This window comes from Triturus cristatus, chromosome 10, assembly GCF_964204655.1.
Source record: "Triturus cristatus chromosome 10, aTriCri1.1, whole genome shotgun sequence".
Classification (NCBI taxonomy): domain Eukaryota; kingdom Metazoa; phylum Chordata; class Amphibia; order Caudata; family Salamandridae; genus Triturus; species Triturus cristatus.
This window is the reverse complement of record NC_140593.1, coordinates 1,189,870,384-1,189,896,871: the sequence shown is the minus strand read 5'-3', so window position 1 is coordinate 1,189,896,871 and position 26,488 is coordinate 1,189,870,384. Positions and strand designations below refer to the sequence as shown.

Below are 26,488 nucleotides of genomic sequence, written 5' to 3'. Positions count from 1 at the left end.
TGGGAGGACCGCGTCTCCCTCTACGCGGATGACATACTGCTATATTTGTCCTCCCCGAGGAGTTCCATCTTAACGCTATTGAACATCTGCGAGATTTTTGGCCGGGCGTCTGGGTACACGATCAACTGGTCGAAGTCGGTCCTCCTGGTACTAAGGGGCCCACTTCCGCGGCTACCGTCGAGTTGCCCGCTCCGGGTGGCGGAGGAGTCTTTCAAATACCTGGGAATACATATCGCGCTGGATCAGACGGAGTTCTTCAAGCGCAATCTAAGCCCTCAGATAGACCGCCTTAAGCGGGACGTGCAGTACTGGGGAGCGCTGCCCCTGACCCTGGTCGGAAGAGCGGCGCTCTTCAAGATGATGGCTCTGCCGCGGTTTCTCTATGTACTGGAAAATACCCCATTCCAGGTGCCTCCGGCCTACTTCCGTGCGATAGCGGCGCAGGTGTCCAGCCTGCTATGGGGCAACAAGCCGGCGCGCATAGCGCAGTCTAAGCTGGTTTGCGGGTGGTATGATGGGGGAATTGCGCTCCCGGATATCCAGCTATATTACTGGGCGGCGCAACTGAAGGTGATCAACCAGTGGCTCCACGCGCCTCAATCTGACCCGGCCTTCAAGGCGGATAGGGACGTACTGGGTGAGAGGGGTATGCTGTCCCCACTGTATGACACCCGACTGATATCGAGGATGGTCGGCCCTCTGCGGCAGACTATATCCATCTGGCATGCTGCTCAAGCCAAGTTGGGATGGCGAGGAGTCTTGACTCAGCTAACACCTCTGTGGGATGCCAGGAAGCTGGGACGTCTGAGAGACAGCAAGGGCTTCGACGCTTGGGATACCATTGGAATATCGACGATCGGCGATGTTTGGCAGAAGGGGGAGGTTGTTCGGTTTGCGAGCCTACAGCAGCAGTACGAGCTGGCCCCCTCGGAATGGTTCCGCTACCTCCAAATGAGGCATGCCTTAATGACACAGTTGGCTCCTGGAGCGAAGGTTCCGGAGGCGTCCCCGCTGGAGGACAGGTTGCTGACGGAATATATGCCAAAGAGGGCCACTTCCTTCACGTACCGCAAGCTGGTCAACAATCTACCGGACCCTATGGGGACCCTGCGGGAGCGGTGGGCTGACGAACTTGGCGATCTGGATGACCCAGAGTGGCGTGAGGCACTGGCCTCGCCGCGCGAGGCGGGTATACCCTCGAGGCTGCGACTGGTGCAACTTTGTATATTGCATCGCTCCTACTACACCAGATGCTTACTACACAAGCTGGGCAGGGCGCCACATCCCTTCTGCTTGCGGGGTTGCGGGGAGGAGGGAACCTTTTATCACACTATCTGGGACTGCCCAATCATTCAGGACTTTTGGAAACGAGTGCTGCGTACAATGTCACAGGCGTGTGGGATATCACTGTTGCCGGAACCCAGACGCTGCTTGATAAATGTGTGGGAGCCCAATGACCTTAATCGTCAGACGCAGGGTTGGGTGACGCTGGGCATCATAACGGCCAAAAGAAATATAGCCCAAAAATGGGGTGCAGAAGAGGTGCCGCTGCTGTCCACGTGGCGCAAGGAAATGGACGCAGCCATGTTTGCGGAGCGTTCTATATTCATTAGACGGGGGTGTCCCCGCAAGTGGGCCAAGGTCTGGGGGGCATGGAACAAGTACAGGGGAGAAATATGCGAACCACCGCCTCTTTCCGATGAGGAATCCTCTGACTCAGATGGTTAAGGGGTCCTGTGGGGCGATGGGGGGATGGGGAATTAGAGTATTTCGAAATGCATTAGAACTTGGGTTGGTTGAGGGATTGTGCAATGGGGTGATGCTCTTTCTATGGATATGTATACAAGGCTCGCTTCAATGTCCTACTGTTTTCACTGTTTTACAAAACAATAAAATTCTTTTAAAAAAAAAAAAACAATACAATGTGTAATCAAAAAGTGTCTGAGGAAGGAATTATACAAAATAAGAAGTTCAGGACAAAACAGAAACAACACAAAGCAAAAAATGCATCCTCTTCAATTTAGACCACATATATGCGTCGACGATGTTTCGACCATAGTGTAATTAAATGGTCATCATCACGACAGTACAATGATTGTACGAGCGTCCAGGACAATTCAATAAAACATCTATTGCAAGGGTAGATCCAACCGAAAGGATATCATTCGTATGGAGTCCACAAAAGTTTTTCTGTATAAGCGTCATCCAGCACGGAATGTGGTATATGTAGAAAGCTTAATATCTCCTCAGCAAATATCGCGGCACTTGGGCAGGGCTTGAAAAGTAGTATTGAAAGGCTCAGTCTTCAAAGACAAATTATTAATCTTATTTCAGCTCCATTCGTCAGGATGGATTTATTTCCTCAGGGTATCATCCTGCCCATAATTGAATACCATGATAAGTATTACGTACTCCTACTGCGGTCACAGCAACAATATGATTTGCTGCATATTGTTGCTGTGACAGCAGTAGGAGTACGTAATACTTATACTCTATGACACCCTGAGGAACTAAATCCAAGCCCTGACAAAGATCCCATGATTTGGAACGAAACGTGTTGGCTGAGCTTTTTGTTTTAACAAGAAATTGTACTCAAATATGAAGCAAGAATATGAATAAAGAGTTTGACTTCATCATCTGATGCACCTCCTATTGCTTTATGGATTAAAGATCTGGAACACAGGGGCCCCGTACAATGGCAGGCGCTGGAGTGATTGTGCGCAGGAGAATTTACAATACGAAACTAGCGTGAGGTGCAGATTGGAAAGCATGCCGTTGTGTTTTTTTTCTATAGAAAACATATGTTTCTTTGCAAGCCTAGATAAACGGCGTGATCAATAGTTTGAGAATGTTTCACTAGCGAGTTTAGATCTGTAAAATATAATTTGTTAATAAGGTTGCACTCCACCTAATTACAATCACACTCTGGGACACCTTTTAGGAGCAAAAGCCATTTCCAACTGCGGGACGAGTGGTGCATGTCTGCATCTGAGCTTATATCTTGGTGCGACTTACCTAACCCTCCAGTGCCTCACGAGCGCAAACCCACGTTTGTCAATTCTTTTGAATTTTGTCAATAACCACAGATTGGTGTGAAAAGGACTGAGGTGATGATTGGTGCCCCAACAGCCCTGACGAAGTTGCCTTGATGGTTTGGCGACGAAACATGTTGGCCTTTTTTGGCAAATGAAAATGGCCAGATACATGCCTGCTTTTTTAAATTGGGGACGCTCACAACATTGAATAAAGGTGATGTTGTATGTGAGTGTTACCTTATTTTTAATTCGTTGAGAACTTTGTCTCTTTGCTCGGATGGGACGATTGAACACTGAGTGAATCATGAAGCCTCAGTGTTTCTATATTGTTTTGACTTTCCACTTCTGTTGAATTTTTGCACACACCTCTTTTCCTTTCTCTTTCCTTTTTTGTTAAGGTTAAGAAAGTAACCAATGATGATAACGTGGGCACACTGGCGAGTACCATCCATTAGCCCTGTGGGTTTGCGCACGTGAGGTGCTTTCTAACCGCTCTCACATTTTTTACTTTTATTTGATGAATTTGATACACACATTGATGTGAGGATTTTTTACCACTGTGGTATTCATATGGGATGTGGTTCTTGGCAATCTCTTTTGAAATTGGAGCAGCAAGGACTAATCAGTTCATGGATTGTTGAACAGAACTGTACTGGGAAGGTGTTTTCTAAAGGATATAGTAACCCCCAGGAGTCTCTAAAATTTGTGACTGACTGCTCTTGGAGGTCAGACCTAGTTATGTTTATAATTGATAGAGAGGGGGGCGGTCTGATCTCCTGATCCCCCTTTTGCTCGTATTGTTGATGTGGCCACATTTCAGTGCCAGGGGACTCACTCCCTGCTCTCCATACCACAGCACTACAACTATGCGCTACAGCGAGACAATTAGAGAATGGGACACAGGATGCAGAAGGGAGCGTGGCATCTTGCCCTGTGTTTCTACTTTGTCTCGGCAGTGTGTGCATCTGTAAGCCATAATGTCATATTGTTCTATTAGGAGCTGGTTCTATATGTAAAAAGAGTCATATTAAAACAAGGGTTGAGCTCAACTAATATGAGGCATCTGAGAAACTACTCAAATTTACCTGTACTTTTTGTACTCTGTGAACTTGTACATAAACGTCCATGTTTGTACATGCTGGTCTATAGAGTCTACTTACAACTGCAGGCTGTGATCACCTACATCACATCTTCGTTTGGATTCCACAGAGAGCCCACCAGAACTCTCTCAAGTTGATCTGGTCTCTGAAGACTGCAGGGGATGCTCCCAGAATGATTCCTGATAAACTGACTTGAAATCTGGACGTCTCAGCAGACTCATCATAATGGTTGGGATTGCACACTGTACCTTACCGCCCAGGCCTCCCCTCGGCACTCCACCGCACACCATTATAGCGCAGTTACTATATGGAATGCAATGTAGTACTCTGTGCCGTCCACAGCGGAAGAGAGGTGAATCTGATGAAGAGAGGGAGACCTCAAGCCACAATGCCTCACAGAGACCGCACCCAACAGCAAGACCATGGGTTCAACTTATTGGGTTCCAGAATCCTCTGTGCTCTATCCATCTCTTTTGCTTTTGGCCCTCTTCTGTTCTTGAGCTTTCAGTCCTGTTACTGAGGATGGTGGCACATATTCGTTTTCTCTGAACAACCCTCACATGTTCAGTTGGGGAAGGTGACCCACTCCCATCTGGGACATGGTCATACCTTTTGGCATTAAAGTGGTGTATTCTAAACTTCTTTTTCCAAATGACAGCAGTTGGGTTCGGGGTCGGTTTTCGGTTTGCTTCACACAACTAAAGTTTTCTGTTTATGTATGGATTAATATATTTTTTTTTTTAGCAACAGATGCCTCTGGGGTGGAAGTGTAGGCTCGGGCGGAGTTGGATGTTGGGACTTTGTTCAAGGTTTTCAAGTTGTTAATATGGCAAAGTACTCACATAAACGGGTCTGACAACTATGAAGCTGAGATGAGGTCAAGCAGAGGCCTCCTGTCCCGAATAGTGGGACCTCTAGAAGGAGCTGAGCAGGCTCAAACGGTCATCCTCCACCGCCCCACTAGATTCCAAACCATTGATTAAAGCACTGAAAATCTTACGCAGAACATTCTGACCTGGAATATCAACAGACCCATTGGTAGAATCAAGTCAGGGGTTGTATTGCAATTTGCCAAACATCATTCCCCAAATGTCTTCCAGTTGCGAGAAATGCATCTCATGAGCACCAATTGTAACTTTCTGGGGAGATCCAGTTATACCAAAGTGCATCACTCATGCTTCACTCTGAGTTCTAGAGGGGTAGCAAGCTTGTTTTGTATGTTCTTTGCATTTGTGAGTCCGGGGTACACAAAGATAGTTTAGGGCAATACATGATGGTGACAGGTAAGCTGGAAGGTCCATTTTGAGTGTCTATTACCACCCACTTCCCTTACTCTGGGAACTCCATGTGCCTACAATGGCTGGAGAAAACTTTAATTAGACTATTGAATTTAACGACTGCCACTCTTGTCCCATTAGAACTCCAAGGAATATGGCGATAATCAATAGAGTGGCATATTTGGGCCTGAGGAACATATGGGAGTCCTGGCACTCAAGCTTGTAGACCTTCACCTTTTATTCATCTGCCCATCAGTTATTTTCCCATATGGCACCAGCCACAGAACACAGATTCGCACATACTACTCAAGGCATATCAAATCATGCCCAGTGGAAGTGATCATTGGGCCCCACATGTACACTCCAAAGACCGACATCTGCTCCAAAGGATGGAGTTCATAAAACTGGACCTTAAGCATTTAGCTCGACTCATGTGCATAGCCTCTCAGATGTGTATTGTGGAATCCATCTTGTTTTGAGTTGCATTTTATAACACTCAAAAGAAGCTTGAATAACCTGCTGGTCTATAGCTGAACTTGCTGTACCCTTGCTGCAATCACAATGCCTTGAGAAATAACAGTCACAATTGTGTGACAAATTGCCGTTAACCTATAAAACCCTCATGCAAACGTCTACATTTCGAGTTAGTCCTGAATGGCGCGACTCTACACACAACAGCTCCGATATATATAGAAGTTACATTTTGAAACTTTGCTGCCTGCTTGCTTTATTAAATATTAGGCTTCCACGGCATGTACAAGATGGGAGATTAGAGGCTTAGCGGTTGGCCTGCTCAGACATGGTTTCCAGGTCCATTGCTACAATCCAGTATTCCTTGGAAGCACTGGAAACTGGAGCCTCTGCAGGCTATTAGTATGGCCTTTACAGGGCTGATCTTTATCAAGCTATGAGGCCACTAATCCTGTATTATGAGAATTACAGATCCAAACCCTACCTAGGTGATCAAACTCCTAAATGCCTGAATACGAAAGGACAACTTTGTGCAATGGTTCAAAAGGTAAGGGGGAATGGAATACCAACTTCCAGTCTATGCAGATGACAGACTAACAGAGATATTGGAACTAAATTGTAAGGCTTCCGGCCTTGGGGTTAAATAGCATAAATAGTTGTTCCTAACAAGGGTGGGCAGTCCGTCAGTTATTGGCAGTCGTTGCCTGCACCAACCCGTTTTTTCAAGTATGTCGAAATACATATTACTGTGGATTTGAAGTTGTGTTGGGATCTCAATGCCCGTTCTCTCCTAGACGGTCTGTGCAGTGTCCTCCAGGACTGGGATAGCCTTCCCATTACCATAATCTGAAGCGCAGCCTTTTATAAAATAATGGTTCTTCTGAGGTTCCGCTATATGCTCAAAAATAACTCCTACAAAATTCAAGGGAATTTTTGCGATATGGTGAGGACTTTATCACAAACATTCTGTTGGACCAGTAAGCAGTCTAGGGTTTCAGTGGACAAATGTGCGAAGTCAGCCGGCAATGCCAGACCTGACATGGTAGACATGCCCATGTACTTCTGGGGTGTGAATAATTGGCTTTTCAGTTCTAATGACAACCTGGCCTTTCGCCTAAAATTTGGATTATCTGAAGTTAGCACTCTGTTAAGATTTTTATATCACTCACCGATCCTTGATAGGCAGCCTCCAGCCACAACAACAAAACTGAACTACTGGCAAAATTGGGTAAGCTGGATTTTTTTATTCAGCATAACATGATTATTAGATCATACAATATCCAAATTCATTCTTATATCAGGCATCAGTGCATATATTAAATAGCCAAAGGATTAACCTGTGTCATAAAAATACATTCTACATTTTAACAGAATTTTTTTGCCATTGAGTCACCAATACCCATAGTTTCCCCATTCTGGCAAATTGTGAAAAAAGGCAGATTATGTATATTTAAAACTAAAAGAATAGCAGAAGAAAAAGAGAAAAAAGAACCTTACTCCAAGTTCCCCTTTTAAGCATCATTCAGAAGTCAAGAGTATCACCCTAGCTTAAAGTTACCAGGTCCGGGGCAAGGCAGTTACTACAACCGAAGCGCTCTATACCCCATGTTGTCATGGGGGACCAAATCTGTGTCTCCCGCTTTCAGGCGACCCATTCCTTACAATTAAGCAAAGTTCTCTCCAGATTATGCACGCTCAGTAGCCGAGAAAACGATTGTTGTGCCGCAGGTGGTTCACTACCTTTCCAGGCAGTCGCTATCAGAAGGCGTGTCACTGCTGTGGAAATAAACACAAAATAACACTGCCCCACGTCCCCGCGAGGCAGAGGGTCAACCCCAGCTAATATCAGTGATGGGCTTAAATGAACCTCTCTTCTAAAGATCCTGGTCCAATAATCCTTAATATCCCAATACCCTCCTCTTTCAGTACAGTTAGCTTTGCACAATCATATAACATGTCCTAAATCAATAGGCACCTTCCCACACAGAGGGCAATTGTCATCAGCCCTTATGCCCCAGCTGATCAATTTGGCCGGAGTGTAATATAAATGAAAAACAGTTTTAGAATATTGAGTTTTCAGGCTTGCAGTCAGCAACACTTTCATCCCAACCTCTATTGAGATCTGAATATTTACACCCTGATCCCCAGTTTCTCCGCCCACTTAGCTTCTTGCTAGTCAAGATCGTCCACCGCCATATTGTTCCGTAATGCATAAATCTGCCCACTCTTGGGGTGAGCTGGATTAGATGGGAAGGTAAACGGATTCAAATGACCCCACTGTTGCAAGGAACTTTGTTAACAGAATCTGCAGGCCTGCAAGGCTTCAGATCCTGGGACCCTATAGGCCTTTCAGTACTGGGAGATAGCTCACATGCAATCCTTGGGAGACCTGGCAGAGGAGTTCCGTAAAACCCCAAATCGTCAAGGACTTCGAGCTCTTACATGTGCTAAGACATCACAGCAGGTTGTCGGCCTCCCCGAGTTTATACTCCTAGATGCCAGGTTGACAATACCCCCGTTCTCCCCCCCCAACCCGGGTGAACATGGTAGTTCATCATTGTATCACTCATTAGTGGTGAACGCTTCAGACCAATGTGTAGGTTTGCCATTGCATTGGGAAAATGGTCTAGGACAATTAGAGGACAATGAATGGAGTTGAGGCTAAGATGTCAGCCCAGTTTTATCTTATTCAATTGTAAATTACACCCCTAAGAGATTATAGTAAATGGTATGCTCCCCTCTGAGGACTGCCCGTGAGGATACTCCGAGAAGGGAGATTTCCTCCACATGGTTTTGTTCTACCCAGTAATACAGGGTTATTGGCAGAAAGCTAAGGAAAGGCTCTTGAGTCTTAGGATATCCCACTGAATGTTCCACAAAGGTGGGGCTCCTCTGAATCATGGAAGGGTAGAAGGGTTCCTGTGGGTGGTGATTAATTTTGGGTCTAGGATTCCTTTTTGTCAGAGATGAGAATGCATACTACTGGCGTTCCAACAGGGCACCACTCTTCATGACTTCTTGATCGGTATGACCACCGGTCTCAGATTGAGGAGGTAACCTACTAAGCAATAGGGTGGGTGCCCAGGCAAAGGTCAAAAGGTTAGGAGCCCTGGTGGGATCGTATTGTGAAGATTGGGTTTTCTTTGCTTGCACACCGGCTAATCTCCTTGTGTATCCGTGTAAGGCTATTTTGTCAAAGCTCAAAAAGCAATAAAAGAACCAGGTAATGAAAGGAGTGCACTTTGGTAAGTGACCACAGGAGATTCATTACTGACAGAACCGTGTCCTGCTTTTTCCAATAGGACCACAGGAGACTGGTTTGCTTCTTTTTTCCTTGTCACTTACACCGACAAACAATTTAAGGGACAACTAAGCCTTGAAAAGGCCACAGCTGCAAAGGAAGAATTGTGGATTTTGATAAAGATACATAAACATATGTTATAAATGACTGAAAACTAATGCTTAATACCACTTAAGGATCTCACTAGAACCTACTAGGATTGTGGTAACAAATACATTTATCATACAAACAAAGCCTTATTGTTACTATTATGAGATAAATACTATTTGTATATTATTTGCAACGAACGGTGGATCCGAAGTGATTAAAAAGAATGGGTAAGTTCACAAAGAATTAAGACACTAACCAGAACCTCTCGAATAAAAGGTACCTAAAGATCTTACATTGCCTGGTTATTCAATTGTCCGAGATAAGGGTACAAAAATAAGGTGGAACTTAGAGGCTTAAAGTCTTAAAATCACACAAACCCAAAATGCAATCAAAGTGGTTATTAACAAATTGAATTCACAAAATGGTTTCAGTACTTCTGGAAATCTAAGACTGAGGTTTCCAGGAATAACCTGGCAAACTGCTCTATCTTTAGCTTTCAGAAACCATGTTAAGGGCAGGAGAGCTGAAACTAGTCATATTTTGTGAAGAAAGGGCTCAGAAAGCAGACACTTCTGTACTCTGTCTTCTTTACTCATCACAATTTGTTTTCATTTGGCAAGACAGAAATCGGAGCAAATTGTTCCACAAAGGTTACATGGCACTTGTAAATACATTGTTTGCACCACTTTAAGGAACTAGAGCATGCACCTACAGATGCCCATTGGTGTATGAGACCTCTCCCTAAATGCTTTCATAGCTCAGTCAAATGCAAAAATTTACTTTAACCCAAAATTTCACAGTCACTCATCATTTTGTGCAGAGAAAAAATGTACGTAGCTCATACCTGACGGATCCGACTGGCTTAGCTCTGGCTGCAATGGCTTCTGGGATGCACGCTTCCTCCTGGCATTCTTTGATCATAGCCTCTTTGATTCCGATCCCAGTGGAGATGCCCCCTGCTGCCTGCAACAAGGAAGGAGTGACGATGACAGAATATTACATATCAAAAGTCTATTGCAGTTACAGAATTGTAACCTTTACCAACCCCCTTTATTTTCAGATCCAGTTTGTGATCAGCATATCTTCCAAAAGAGAGTAAACCACATCTCCCCCAAGAAGGGCAGCAAGTAGGACCACAGAAGATCTCAGGAGGGAAGCTGTCAGAAGAGCAGCATACCTTTCTTTGGGTATGGGGAGTCGGGGAACACAGAAGCATGGTGCCAATTCCTCTCCTGACTATATCTCCATACACACACTCCACTTACCTATTCACTCACACGCCCACTCTTTTACCAGTTCAGGTTTGAATTTGCTCCTGGACCTCTCCTACAGGTAGAAATGCCATGCGTTTCTCCATCTCGGGCAGCACGCCACACTATTGAACATAATGTGACATAACAGAACGTCATTCTCCCCCAGCGTAGGCATCCTGATGCTGGAGGGGACTACTACAAGAGGAGAGTCAGAGACTGTAATCCATTCTGCTGGAACAGCCATGTTTTAAGAGCTTACTTGAAAAGGACAAAGACAGGTTGATGACGGAGAGAGGTTGGAAGAGCATTCCAGTTTTTGGCGGCCAGGTAAAAAAAGAGCAGCCACCACTCTTGCAGTGAAGTTTGCAGGGGACAGCTGCCACATGGAGAGTAGCAGAAAGTAGTTTCAAGCAGGAGTATAGAAGTTACATTTCTTGTTTATCTAAGAGGATCCTGTGTTATGAAGAGCTTTGTGCACAAAGAAAAGGGTTTTAAAAAGAGCGCAAGGAAGCCAATGCAGGTCTTTAATGTGTTGGAGAACTTGAGAACAGGCAGAAGGACAGAGTGTGAGCATGGATGGCGAGTTTTGAATCCTTTGTAAATGCTGCAACAGATGGTTATGGATACCAAGAATGAGTGCATTACTGAGGCCAAGTCTATGGCGTGACTCCCAGATTTTTGGCTGAGCGGACTGAACTCAGGAGAGAGACTCGGATCTGCCAGCCACCATGCTGAAGACCATGTAGAAAACATAAGGATCTCGGTTTGGTCACCGTTAAGTTTTAAACTGTTTTCCTTCATCCAGGAGGTAGTAGTTAGCATGCAGGAACAGAACGTAACCTGGGTATCAACAGAATTGTTAGATGAAAACAGTCCTTCGAGTGTCATCCGCATACAATACAATACAATTTCAAAGCTAAAGGACTTGACTAAGTTGTCAAGAGGACAGACACGTATGTTAAAAAGAGCAGGCCTCACTGACGATACCTGTGGGACCCCCATAAGAGGTGCTAGTTTCTTCTGAATTAAATGGTGGAAGCTAAACCACTTGGGAGCTTGGTCATAGAAGTTCCAGTTCAGGGCTTTTGAGCAGATACCAAATTCATATAGTTGGCCAAGGAGGATGGAATGAAACTCTGTTTTGAAGGCCGCAGAGTGGTCGAGTACAATCAGGGCTGCAGAGCTAGCTTTGTCCAAGAAAGCTCAGAGGCCATCCGAAGCAGCCAGAAGAACAGACTCTATGGCGTAGGACGTGCAGAAGTTGGAATGTGAAGGATAGAGGAAGTTAGTCTCTATATTTACATTTAATGATCAGTTTTTCTAATAGTTTGGCCGGGAAAGGTACCAACGAGACGGGGTGATGATTTTCAGGGACCGTGGGGGTCGGCAGAAGGGGTTTTTTAATAGGAGAAGTTCAAGAGTGTACTTCCAACATTTCGGTACAGAGGCACTGGTGCTAGAGAGATTAAAGAGATCTGTAAGGGCAGGATCAATAAAGATAACATCTGAGGAAATGAAAAGGGAGGACAAAGGTGCAAAGGCGAATAAGATGTATCGGAAGGAATAATTAAGAACCTCCTCCAGAGTAACAGAATTAAATTTGGCAAGAGAAGCCCCACTGGGAGAAGTTCATGGATAAGCAGATAGTCAAGTGAGGGTTGGAATTCAAAATTGGCTTACATTTTGGTTATTGTACTAAATAAGAGTAGAAAGCACAACATAAGGCCTGTGAAAGTTCAATAGCGTTGTTGCAGGCACTGCAAATGTTTCACAAGAGGAGTTGGAAGTACAGACTGCAAAATATGCGCTGTGTGAGGCCTTAAAAAGGTGTTGGTAATCATTGATGCCGCTTTATAAGCCAACCTGTCTGGAGACAAAATAAGAATGCGCCAAGGTTCCTTCAAGTGCTTTGCTGTGGCGTTGTTTTCTTGCTGTTCTTTGGAGTACCAAAGGGCTGTAGGAGTCTTACCGCAAGTCTTGAAAGATCTACTGCAATAACTAATTTATTAAAGATTCCCAAAGCAGAGGAAAGTTCCGTACTGAGGTCAGGAGGGGCAGGACGGAATGCATTCAGAATATTGCTTGAAGAGATTTTAGTCCAAGAATGGGCGGTGTAGATAGATAGGAAGGGCAGTCTCCTCTAGCAGCCTGAAACCCAATATCCTGGAGCCAACCAGGAGGAGGTCTGGGAGCCAAATCCAGGCCCAACTTTCAATTGAGTAGTGCCAAGGTGTGCATCAGCATCCAAAGAAGCACTCTTCCTTTAACAGCGACGCCTCTGCCTTCTCAGAAGTCAGATCATGTGAAGAAATGATGGGAAGTGCATCATTTACTTTAGGTCTACCTCCCAACATATCTCTCTTGTACTTGGGGGCCCCACAGCTAAATGTATCAATCAAAGAGGCGATTGTTTGCAGAAATTTGCAAACAGGGAGCAGGTAAAGCAACTTATTGCACTTGGATTCTACTTGGCCCAGTAACTGGGGACTGAATACAGGCTAAGAGAGCCTGCAGCCCGACTGCCACATTACTGAGCCCTTGGCACACTCGACACCAACTGAGGGTCTTGACCGGCTCGCTGATGTACTGCTGACTGGGTAAATCCCAACTAAAGGCCATGAAAGCTAATACAGGGTAGGACTATGTTTTGTTTGGGATTGTTCTGTGCTTAAAGGGACGGAAGAATGTCCTGGTGGGATTGGGCCACCAGTGTGGGAGAGGGCTGGAGGGATTCCAGTGTTGAAAACTGCACAGCAATTTGCAGTACACTGGCACAGTGCAATCATTGAAAATATGGAGAAATGTACCAGTTTCCACACTACTCACTTACACATGCAACTTCCATATACTGCGGTGACTCATAGCCCGACAAAATAGACAAGGCCTTGCCTAGCTCACAACCTGTTTAACATGGAATGTGTGAGGTTTCAGCAATCCATGCAAGAGGAGACAGGTCCTGTCATATCTGGACTGACACCAGGTCCAGGTAGCCTTTTCACGGGAAACCCACACTGACACACTCGGTGTGTAACTTTGCTTCCCAGTGAGCTGCCTACAGGCTATTATTGTCATACTCTTCCTATTCACGTGGAGTAGTGATCATAAAAGTGGGTATCCCATTTCACACACTAGGTTTCCAATTAAATGCCTAGGGCTGTTTTGCTAATGTTTGGGGATGGCTGGGCACCACTACGATCAGTCTAGTGAATTACTATGGCCCCAATATTAGATTACCCCACCTTCTTTGACTCGCTCAGGGGTAAGAACCTCTCAATACGTTCACACTCCCTGAAATGGGGAGAATACTTTAATTGTGTGCTCCAGGACCACTCAATTACCTGAGCCTAGCCGCCGCTCATCCACGGCGACAATCCAAGACCACTGTCTGGTGGATATATGGGGGGGGGGGCGAGACATTCACAGGTCAGGGTGGGCACGTTTTACTCAGGGGTGCACAACGGATGGTCGAGACTTGACTACTGACTGGTGACTCGGGATGTGAGTAGCTGGGTGCATGAAACCACGCACATAGCACGTACCCTCTCAAACCACTTACCAGTGTTACTAAGGCTTGAGATACCTGGCTTGAAAAATGCAGTGCTGCCCTGACGCCTCTTTCCTAGCACACTACTAGATCCGGCATTTGCAGATGAGCTACAGACTGAAATCACTGACTTCTTTAACTGTAATGACAGCACAGTGAACTAAATGGACACCATATGGAAGGCATTTAAGGTCATCATGCAAGGCCTCTACACAGCTAAACAAAGGAGAGTCCAGCTTGTGTGATCACCTAACGAGGCTGGAAAGTGAACTCCGATCCCTTCAGCAGTCACTAGCCCAGAAACCGGATGGTGCCACCCTTGAGCAGATCAGAACCAAGCTTACCCAATATGAGTGGCAAAGAAGGAGAGCAATCAAAGGAGCAAGTATGAGAGAGGTAGAACTTACGGTGAGTGAGAGGTGCTGGCAAAATCACTAGCTGCTAAGATCGTGAGAACTAAAGCCGCTAACCCAGCACTTGAAACAGAAAAAACGTAAGGTGGGAAATACCATGACCCCACACAGTTCCTTTCTGAATGTGTGGCATTCCTTAAAACACTCTACAACTCAACTCACACCCACCCCCGGGAAGACATTGGGAACTCTCTGGCTTATGTCGCCCTGGTGTGGCACAGCAATGCCCATAGGCTCTTCATAAACAACCCTTTACACTAGATGAAATTTCATCGGCTATCGACTCCCCTCCCCCCCTCCACCCCCCCACCTGTGAAACACCCGGAGCCGATGGCTTCCCAGCTGAATTTTGCAAGAGATTTACACAATATACTCACTGTATAGGAGGTGGCTTGACAGAATGGTATGTTGTTGCGGTCCATGAGGGGGACGGTATTAATCATGCTGCGAAAGCCAGATAAGGCCCCCATCTATGTGATTCAAAGTGGCCGCTTACGTTGATAAACTGAGATGCTAAAATACTGGCCAAACTCATCCCGAGCTGCCTAACGTTATTACTGCCACAGGTGGTGAGACCGGGTCAATCAGGAATCAACCCTGGCCCCTCTCCTTCACATAACTTGCCCACATTGTTTGCCCTCCAACAGGATTTTGACCCAGACACAAATGTCATGGCCATTTCTTTGATGCCACTAAGTCATTTGATTCCATAGAGTGGGATCATCTATTTCCTGTTCTACCTAGGATGGGAATGCCCCCATCCAGCGACAGATAGATACGACTCTTGTACACCCCAGCCAGTAGCCAGAGTGTATATAAATGGGTAATGTCTGGAACCCTTTGACTTGTCCCACTGCGGTAGACAGGGTTGTCCGCTCTCGTCGCTCTTATTTGTATTGGTGGTGGAGTCCCTGGCTGCCAAACTCAGGCAGCAGAACTCCGACTACGCCTTACGGTATACAAGCAGGCCCTTCCTAGTCTCACTCTATGCTGATGATATTACCCTTTATGTCGGCGAGCTGAGGGAGAGCATGAAGCCCATTTTGCTAGAATTTGTGAAGTTTCATGCACTCTCAGGGGTGCAAAAAGATTGAGGAAAATCACAGATCTTTCCCCTAACTGATAACACAGGGCCGTTTCCAACAGACTTTCCAGAGATGGTGCGCAAGCGAGCTTAAGTATCTGGGCACATGGGTCCACTGGACACAGAAAACGGTACTAAGAGCTAATTACGGCACCACACTCAACACCAGATCACCTGCTAGATCTTGCTCCCCCTCTCCCTGGCAGGGCGAATAAGACTATTAAGATAATGCTCCTGCTGAAATGGATATACACATTCTTTAATATCCCTTTCCCGCTCGCGACAGCCTTTTTCGCATTGTTCATAACCCAATTGTTCCACTTGACATGGGCGGGAAAACAACCCTGGGGTTGGAGACACTCACGCTACCATTCCATCGAGGTCGTTCGAAGACCCAGATGTGGAGATGTATTATTTGTGTGCCCAGGCACATTATGCTTACTACTAGCATCACCCTGCTCATTCCGCTCGCTCCAACCTAGCCATAGAGGAAGACAGTCTGTCCCGGACCCCTGTCCTCCCTTACTAGACTATCTCTTTGCAAAATCACTTAAGACAGATCCACGATGGATGCACAATAAGAGCATAGGAACGATTGGGTAAGAGAGTGGTACTGAAAGTATTGTACTCTCCTTGCCGCTCACTGGTATTCCACCCTCTGCTACCAGTCACACATGAGCAGTTGGTGATATCCAGCCTTCTAGCAAAAAAACGTGCCTGTCTGTGGCGGCCTTTATTGCCAGAGTGTCTTCCTCACACTGGTAGAGTTCCTGGGTAGACCCCCACATTCCCCATTGGATACCTTTATATACTTTAGGTAAGTAGCTGCAGACTAGCATTTCCAGGATTTCCAAAGGAGCCTGCTGAGGTCTTTGCGACGCTATATAGATGCTGACTGCCCCCTCTACTAAAGATCTGATTACAACGCTGTACAAAGTGGCCCAGGAAGAAGTAGCGCTGCAGCCACAGGGTACTAGATTAGGATTGGAAAAGCAGCTGGGCTGAGATATCACTGAGGAACAGTAGAAAGCTTGCTGTGCGCCGACAGGTTTAACCTCCACTAGCAGCCTGCTGAGACATACATTATACATTTCTGCACCCCTTTTATTATACGCCTGTGAGGCTATATACATTTGAACTGCTCACTGCTGACCACTGCGCCAGATGTGGTTTGTCTGGGGCAGGGTTCCTCCATCTGGCATGGTGCAGTTCCAACGTATTTACCTACTGGGAAGAGGTCACTGCAGTGCTATCCAACATGGTGAAAGAAGAGATACGACTGGACCCCATCGTAGCTCTATTAGTCTATGTCAAAGACATCGAGGCACCACACAGGAAATGTGCGGCCCTGGCTCTACTGCTGGCAAAGCAGCTAATGGTGAACAGTTGGGTAAGGGCCCCCAAGTTTAAGCAATGGATCGCTGACCTCATATATTGCAATGCACAGCTAGACATATACGCAGAACTGCTGCCCCCAGCCTTAAGGCCAAGAGATATATGGCAGCTACTGAAATGATACTTGCTTACCCAGCTGGAAGACCCGGGCGACGCTCTGAAGGAGGCACACCAGGACCCATATGAACAATGGGTCTGAGCTGCGTGGTCTCTGAAACAGGCGCCAAGAAGAGGCCCACCTGATACTACCGCCTGCTTGAACCGAGGCCGGCCGCTAAGTAGACGCACACACTTGGAGCACACGGTGTGGCTATTGCTGTATCTTTTGTGCTTAGCTCTCTAACAATTGCTCTAATCCTACTGAGATGCCATTGCACTGTACAGGAAAGATCTGAGTTCTATTTGTTCAAGGTAGCATATTGAAATGACATACAAGCTGAAAAATAAAAATTAAAAAAAGGTGAAAGACCTGAGCCCTGGGGAATACCACAGCACACTGATCATTCTTTAGAGGAAATGAAGAAAGGTTCACCCAAGAAGAAAAGTTGCAATCATTCACCAGCCACTCCAAAACCAGCCACAAGGTTGATCATGTTGGCATGGTAAACTTTATCGAAAGTCGCACATAGCCCTGAAGACAAAAAGTGTGGCTACCAACACAGTCTGTGTTGTGGCCAGCATGGAAGCCAGTCTGTGTTTCATTCCAGCACCCCCAAAGGTCTTAAGGCTACTAGGTAGCAACTTGGCCAGAAATTGCTCCATAATTGTAACAAATGCTGGAAATTCGTTAACAAGCCTATCGTTTTTCAGGTCTCCTAGATTAAGGTTAACCTTCGTTAAAAAGAGGTTTTATAGCACCTTTCTTGCAGACGTTCAGCGCAGTGCTTGCTCTTAAAAAATAATTGATGGAGTTGTGTAAGGAGTCAAATTTCAAAATTGCGACTGGAAAGGGGTGATTGAGGAGAACCTAACTAAGCCTAATTTTAATAACACTGACTTCTGCATTCGGCAGAGGAAGCTCAGTAACTTTACTGACAAGAGAGTTCACTCGGGGCGTAATGGGGGTGGTTGCTCTGGATGATGAGATTTCCTCAGAGATATCGCGAATCAAGAGAATATAAGAGGCTCAAGAGAGTGTGTCCGGGTGATTGTCAATGACGCATAACATGCGGGAGGCTTTAAGAAGCAGACAACCTAGAATAAATCACAGAAGAGATTTTGAGAAGACAATAGGAGAGTGGAGATAACGCTTGCCTTGGCTGCAAGTAAACATGACTTGTAGTACCCAAGTGGCTTCTGAAGAGAGATTGTGATTACTGGAAATTGGCCTCTTTCCTTTTCCTTTTAACCTGCCCAGAAGCCAAGTGTGTTTTCCTGAGATAAGATGTTAATCAGCAATTGAAGCACTTGTCGACAGAGGAAGCTTGGAGGTCTGTCAGCAAAGGAGGCCTATCTCTCAGCTCTGAGCTTATCAGTTAACTGGCACCAGGGGTCTGGAACTTCCTATGCTGTATTTGTAAAATTAAAAAGTGTGAGATCATTTAGAGCATCACTGGAGTTGAATTGTCTACAGTTCCTATGCCTATTCCTCAAGAGACGGTGCTGTTTTGGTTGCTGTGATCTCTGGGATCCCTTCGATCATACAATAAGAGTTTGCAAGTAAAGAATACAGAGAATGTGCAGTGATACAGCCAAGAGAGTACCACTGATACAACCTGATTATAGGCCATATTCAAGGTGTATGATCACGTTTCCTGTTCTTCTTACCCAATGATTGAACATTTATGGTGAATTCCATTAAAGGAAGTAACGAGCCAAGACTCCGCTAACCAGAGCTAGAAAACATCACACATTTGGTCACTTCCGGCAATATAAAACTGGCAAAGTGTGCATACTAGGAGCTTTATGTAAAACAGCAAAATGTGCTGGCAGACGTATTATGGAAACAGAAAAAGTGCCTTCTAGATATTATGGGATTTGCAAAAGTGTACATTGCTGTCATTAAGAACATATGCAAAGTGTGTTCAGCGAGAGACAGAAAGAGAGAGAAGGTGATCTGAGGTACACAGAGAGAGATAGAGAGGGGGGGGCTAAGGTACACAGAAAGAAAGAATAATAGAGAGGGGTCTGAGAAAGAGACAGAGAGGAGTGTGAAGAAGTGAGAGAAATGAAATGAGACAGATGGGGAGAGAGACAGAGCAAGAATAAAGGCAACACATAACGTAAAAAGAGACCTAGGTAGTTCAAGCACAGCATAGACTTCCAGTAGAACTAGTAATAAAACACATTTAAAAAAAATGCAGGTGATGGTAGTAATGGCAAGATAATAATCAAAATCATGAGTATCATGTAGGACCCAAAGGGTCATGAGAAGAAACTGGCCACGATGTACCTCCTCTGCGGTCAAATCCCACTATTTGTGTTCAAGTTAAAGGTTTTTCACCATCTGCCAGATGTCTGCAAGCAGTGCCACACATCTGAATAAAACGCAAGCAGTTTCCTGGTCTCAGACTTCAGGCAAGCTGTTGGCCAAACACAAATCTGTGAATAATCATCTCAGGCTCATCGGGAAACGGCGAGTCCATTCGATAAGCGGTCCGACTCCGTTTAATCGATTTGTCCATTCACAGCTCCCACTTGCCCCATTATCCTGAGCTCCTTTCTTGCAGTTGATTTAATACAACACAGAAACATCTGTACCAGAACACCTAGAACACCACTCTAGTCCCACAAAAATATCACCGCCCCACCCACATAGACACACATACATGTGGTGTTCTCACACACGAAGTTAATCTGTGAAGCCGCTCAACCCAATTCCAATCCTTCTCAACTAACTAGCGTTACAATTAATCTAACCACCAGGCAGCACTAGGGGAACAAGAACATGATTGGTCCCATAACAAAAATTTCTGTAAAAATGTAATGGTAAAGTAACTTGAATCCACCTTACCATGTTGTCCAGCAGGCCTGGGAACGTAGGTTTGTTCTGCGACCTTCTGCCGATCCACATAAAAAGCTCACTTCCACGCCTAAAATAACCATTAACGTGAACTCCATACTGTTTCACCCCAAACAGTACTGCAGTCAAAGAGAAATAGGCATTTATCCACACAACAGTATCAAAGGCCACTTCTTCAATGTAGACACAGAAGGATTGTCTCACTGCATCTCTTTGGTCCTACCAGTGACATTACTTGGATGCAAGAGGCCCAAAAAGAAAGAAACTACATAATTTGACAATAAATCATGTTTTTCCTACATGGAGAAGAAATTTGCACAAAAGATTGCCTTTTGCCAGATACGCATTTGAGGCAGCCTCTGAAGAGTGACCCTGTGGTTGGGAAAGTGTTGCAGGAATACCAAGAATCTTAACCGCCCTTCTGTTGTGTTGACACTACCAAGAGGCGCTGGGGGTTTGGACCTACCAGACTTTATTTGGAAGAGGAATGGAATAGCCAGATATTTGTGCCCACCCTAATGGTACGGTCTATTTCTTGACTTCAGTTTTTGAAAGCATTTGTCAGTCTCATTCTGTAGAAGACAATTCCAAACCATCTCAATCCATAGATAAGAAACGGAGTCACACCAGACCTTTCGCAAATGCTCTGATAAATGGCTGTTTATCAAATAAACAGGCGCTAAACTCTGTAGTCAGTCATTCCACACCGTTAATCTGACATCTGGTTCAGTCTCTTTCTATACAAGTCGATAATAAGCTTTCTTTTTTAGTGCCTTGGTCTTTTAAAAAAATAAAAAAACACACAATACAAGTTCTTGGTTTTAAACAGTTCTCTTTGCACCATCAAAACTGGCAAATGACGTATTAAAAGGGATCGGCTGTAACCACGATTCTAACAGCGTTCTTGTATTTTCCTTTTTTAATTATCATATTGCTCTACCATTTTTTTCGACCTCAATAGTTTCCTGAGAAGGCTGCATGTGCTGTATTGTAAACAGAGCTACAACATAAACCAATGGAGTTTGAGTAGAAAGAAGAGGAGAACCTGAATGGACTCACCAGTCGCAGCGCGCTCCATGTTCATTAGAGAGCGGTCAGAGAAGTGGGGCATCACTTCGTAGCGCTAGCAGGACAGATGAAAACACAAGCTGTCAGAGAAGGCCCTGAAGCAGAGAAGCAATTCTGTCTGGCATGCAGGCATACTACTGATTATACTCTTCCCTCCAGCTGGGCTTTGGGACCTGGGTAAATGTCTGGGTCCCTTTAAAAACGCCTCTGAGCTGACCCTAGAGGGGTTTACTACACATCTGTAATATTTTGGATTTTCTTGGCCCATAATATTTTTGATATATTGGGATCCATGACTCCAATATATTACACCTGGTCATTGCTTCAGCATTATCCTACCTGTGACATTGGCACTGGGCTCACCAACCCAGTGAACCTCTCCATGCATGTTGCGCTCTCATGTCTGGGTCTGACATGAGACGCCTACATTCAGTTTACAGTCAATATCATGTTTGGGTTGAAGGCTACATTCATTTACAACAAATAACAGTGTCCCCAACTCTACTTGTCAACACAAATTAACACACACAAGCACAAAGCTACCTATCCTATCCTATATGCGGGAGCACCGAATGAGCGCCAAAGGTAAGCCCGTCTGCGCCCGTCCGCGCCTGGATCGCGCCCAGTGCCAGGACCCCTGGCCCCCGCAGACCCCAGCCCACCCGCCTGACTTACGATGCCGCCACCCTCAACGCACTCAACACCGGCCGAACCCCCGGGTGCTACCGAGCCACCCCGAGACGCACCCACGGACCCTTCAGCTGCCTCACCTGCAAGTTCACCTGCATCCGGACCTGCCCCGCACCAGCACCCGCCAAGCCGAACACCAGCAGCAACCACCTCAAGTGCATCCTGCTCAACACCCGCTCCGTCCACAGACACGCCGTTCAACTCTGGAACCTCCTCGACACCACAGCTCCTGACGCTGCCTTCCTCACGGAAACCTGGATGAACGACTCCTCAGCGCCCGACATCGCCATCGCCGTCCCAGAGGGCTACAAGATCATCCGGAGAGACCGCGACAACCAGACTGGAGGAGGCATCGCCATCATCCACAGAGACACCATCCGTATCTCGACCAACGCCGACAACACCCTGACATCCGCCGAACACCTGCACTTCCAGATCCACACCGACCCCAAGACCACCCTCAGAGGCACCCTGATCTACCGACCCCCGGGACCACGCACTCAATTCAGCGAAGACATCGCCGACTTCATCAGCCCGCACGCCCTCCCCTCGGCCGACTACATCCTCCTCGGGGACATCAACTTCCACCTGGAGAACAACAACGACCGCAACACCACCACCCTGCTTGACAACCTCGCCACCCTCGGACTCAAGCAGCTGGTGACCACCCCCACCCACCTCGCCGGACACACACTCGACGCCATCTTCTCGTCCAGCAAAGACATCTCCTTCAGCCACGCCACTGGACTCCACTGGACGGACCACAGCTGCATCCACTTCACCTTCAAAAGAACCACGGTCCACCACCACCAGCAACAGGCCGCACGAAGAAGCTGGAACAAGATCACAGCCGAACAACTCACCACATCCCTGAGCCAGCACCCTCCCGCCAGCTCACCGAACCCCAGCCAAGCCGCCGACAACCTCACGAAATGGATCTCCACCTGCGCGGACGAGCTTGCCCCTCTGAGGACCCCACCCAGCAGACCCGGAAGCAAGAAGGCCCCTTGGTTCACCGACGAACTCAAGAGCTCCAAGAAGAACTGCCGAGCCCTCGAGAAAGCATGGAGAAGAGACCCAACGCCGGACAACATGACTACCCTCAAGCTCGCCACCCGAAGGCACCATCAACTGATCCACGCCACCAAGAAAACAGCATTCAAGGACCGGTTGGACAACAACGCACACAACAGCAAGGAACTCTTCAACATCGTCAGAGAGCTCTCCAACCCCAACGCCGGAACCAACGACATCACCCCATCGCAAGACCTCTGCAACTCCCTCGCCTCCTACTTCCACAACAAGATCGCTGACATACACAACAGCTTCAGAACACAACCAACGCTCCCCACGACCAAACCAACGCCCCCCACCACCACCCTCAACGCCTGGACACCGATCAACCTCGAAGACACCATCAGCACGATGAACTCCATCCACTCCGGTTCCCCAACCGACCCCTGCCCTCACCACATCTTCAACAAGGCCGACGCGGTCATCGCACCCCACCTGCGGGACATCATCAACACCTCCCTCAACACCGCCACCTTCCCTGAGAGCTGGAAGCACGCCGAACTCAGCGCTCTACTAAAGAAACCAACGGCGGACCCCACCGAACTCAAGAACTACCGCCCCATCTCGCTCCTCCCGTTTCCAGCCAAAGTCATCGAGAAGACCATCAACAAGCAACTGGCAGCCTTCCTCGAGACGACTGGTTCCCTCGACCCTTCCCAGTCAGGCTTCCGGGCCAACCACAGCACCGAGACCGCCCTCATCGCTGCCACAGACGACATCCGAACCCTGTTGGACAACGGAGAAACAGCGGCCCTCATCCTCCTGGACCTCTCCGCGGCATTCGACACTGTCTGCCACCGCACCCTAGTGCAGCGCCTCAGCAACGTCGGGATCAAGGAGAAGGCACTGGAATGGATCATCTCCTTCCTCACCGGAAGGACACAGAGAGTCCGCCTGCCCCCGTTCAGATCAGAAGCCACGGAAGTCACCTGCGGCGTCCCTCAGGGCTCCTCGCTCAGCCCCACCCTCTTCAATGTCTACATGAGCCCCCTTGCGGCCATCGCACGCCAACACAACCTGAACATCATCTCCTACGCCGATGACACCCAGCTGATCCTCTCCCTGACCAACGACCCCGCCACCGCCAGAGCCAACCTACACGAAGGGATGAAAAACGTGGCCGAGTGGATGACGACCAGCCGCCTGAAACTGAACACAGACAAGACGGAAGTCCTCATCCTGGGCTCCTCACCCTCCGCCTGGGACGACTCCTGGTGGCCCCCTGCCCTGGGCAACGCACCCAAACCGACAGACCACGCACGCAACCTGGGCTTCATCCTGGACTCCTCCCTCTCCATGACCAGACAAGTCAACGCCGTCTCCTCGTCCTGTTTCAACATCCTGCGCATGCTACGTAAGATCTTCCGGTGGATCCCCACCGAGACCAGGAAAACAGTCACCCAGGCCCTCGTCACCAGTCGACTGGACTACGGCAACGCCCTCTACGCCGGTACCACCGCCAAGCTCCAGAAGAGACTCCAGCGGATCCAGAACGCCTCGGCGAGACTCATCCTCGACGTCCCCAGACGAACTCACATCTCCAGACACCTGAGAGACCTGCACTGGCTCTCGATCAACAAAAGAATCACCTTCCGGCTCCTCACCCACGCACACAAAGCCCTACACAACCAAGGCCCGACCTACCTCAACAGCCGCCTCAACTTCTACGCTCCCAAACGCCACCTCCGCTCGACCAGTCTCGCCCTCGCAGCCGTCCCCCGCATCCACAGAGCGACAACAGGAGGTAGATCCTTCTCCCACCTGGCCGCCAAGACTTGGAACGCCCTCCCCACCGAACTACGCCTGACCCAAGACCACCTCTCCTTCAGGAAGAAGCTCAAGACCTGGCTGTTCGAGCAGTAGCGGACCCCCCCCCCCCCCCCAGCGCCTTGAGACCCTCCGGGTGAGTAGTGCGCTTTATAAATGCCTTTGATTGATTGATTGATTGATTATCCCTACTGGACAATGGGCATGTTATCAACCTCAAGCAACTAGTAAAGTGCTTTGACCACACCTACACGACACACCCTCAGATTCCTGCACAAGACCCTGTCATCCAACCCAGATATAAGCCAGAACACAATACTCAAAACATACCACAAAGAGCAAAACTTAAAATTGTGTACGAGGCACATGAGACAGCAGAGAATGCTAGGAGGTAATATTGCTCCATGGCACAGCCTTAAACACAACAGGTTTGTCATATATCTATTAGTGGGGCACTATGACAAGTGGAAAGAGCCCTTATGAATTATTTACTTCCTTAACAAGGCTTTATACTAGTAACCAACTGAATATTCGTCAGTGTGACATCATGGCAGAGACACGCAAGTACATCAGAGTGTTACTTTCTTAACAATTCGTAATTCCCCAATTCCTTCTTTTATGTCCTCTTCCCTTTACCATGCGTATTTTTGGACTGTTTTGGTCTGAGGGCCTGTGAAGTTCTTCTGACTAAAATGAGCATGTCCATGAGACGAGGAATCATCACAGATCTTTCAATCTGTTCTTCCTGCACCTTGCCCGCTCTACTGTAATCATTCAAGGCCATGGACATTAAACTGCCTACGATGGGACAGAGCAAGTGGTCTTTATTGGGTAAGCTCTCCAGACTGCCAAGAGCCATTTGAGAGATCTTCAACAAACAACCCTTATTGTGATTCATGGAAATGCGACACAAACCTGCCAAACGCAGAGGCTGATGTACCAAAGGTCACACAAGGAAGCGTAAAGTGCAGGGTGGTTCCGAGTGGATTTATAATGACACATAAGGTGGAGCTGTATAGAATGTAGTGCCTCTGTTCCATTCCATTTTTTGCCCCTTCATTTACGCTGAGCAGAACAGGCTGCCGGATGGTATCACCATTCAAATTTCTGGTGCATTTAGGGTTCAAAGACACCCAGAGCCAAAACGTTGGACATGTGAGGATGGCCGCTTTACTTCAGACTAGAAACTCTTATTTGTCAACTGACTTGACATTACTTGGTAGAGTCTTTATGGACACTCATTTCTCTGAATATTGTGTTCCCTCTAGGGCAAGGGTCTTCAAACAGTGAGGCTGGTGGGTAGAGCAAGGGGCCTTAGGCTCTGTCCAAAACAAGCATTATGCTGATAACATGCTTTGTTTTAAGCAGAAAAAAAATGTGTGACAATAAGCCGCTCTGTAATGGGCCATCACTAACATATTTTGTTATTTATATCCTGGCTGGGAGTATGTGTCAAATGGGAAGGGACATAAAATATTATTCAAACCCCCCACCCCCATTTCTAATGATCACACTGCTGATACTTTTACACATTAGTAAGGCGTGTCTGACCAGAATAGTATGTATAGCAATCATGTATTTGATTGCATATTAAAAACGGTAAAACAAATTAACTGCAATATTTAAATAAGTGTAGACCTATTTAAACATTGTCAATTTAATAGAATAATTAGGAAAAATACTGAGAGGGACCCGAAGATTTTTTTTCCATTGAGGTGGGGCGCGGATTTAAAAAGTTTGAAGACCTCTGATCTAAGAGGTAAATAATAGCTAGCATCCATACCTATGATGTCAGATTAAGAGGTCCGCTTTTGACTTGCATAGTGCAGCTGCCTAGCTGCGAAAGACATTGCGGGAATACCAAGAACATAAAGGGGCTTGCAGCCCACCCATTGCTTACCACTGGACTGCTTTAGGGTCACTCTTGGGTGCCTGCTTCTTATTCGATGGTTGCCTTGTCCATA

At 46.9% G+C, this 26,488-nt stretch overlaps 1 protein-coding gene across 3 annotated transcripts in view; it reads right to left on the bottom strand.

Annotated features, from left to right (window-relative positions):
• Window positions 1–26,488, bottom strand: part of LOC146797002 (uncharacterized) — a 126,073-nt gene that overhangs the window by 81,472 nt on the left and 18,113 nt on the right. For 2 of the 3 annotated variants that reach the window (XM_085629596.1, XM_085629598.1), the window contains exons 3-5: window positions 20,985–21,048; window positions 19,917–20,044; window positions 10,119–10,237 (exon numbers count right to left, since the gene is read on the bottom strand). In XM_085629596.1, coding sequence (XP_085485722.1) covers window positions 10,119–10,237; window positions 19,917–20,044; window positions 20,985–21,048 — 311 coding nt within the window. The remainder of the gene's footprint in view (window positions 1–10,118; window positions 10,238–19,916; window positions 20,045–20,984; window positions 21,049–26,488) is intronic. The other variant, XM_085629599.1, reaches the window with a different exon arrangement.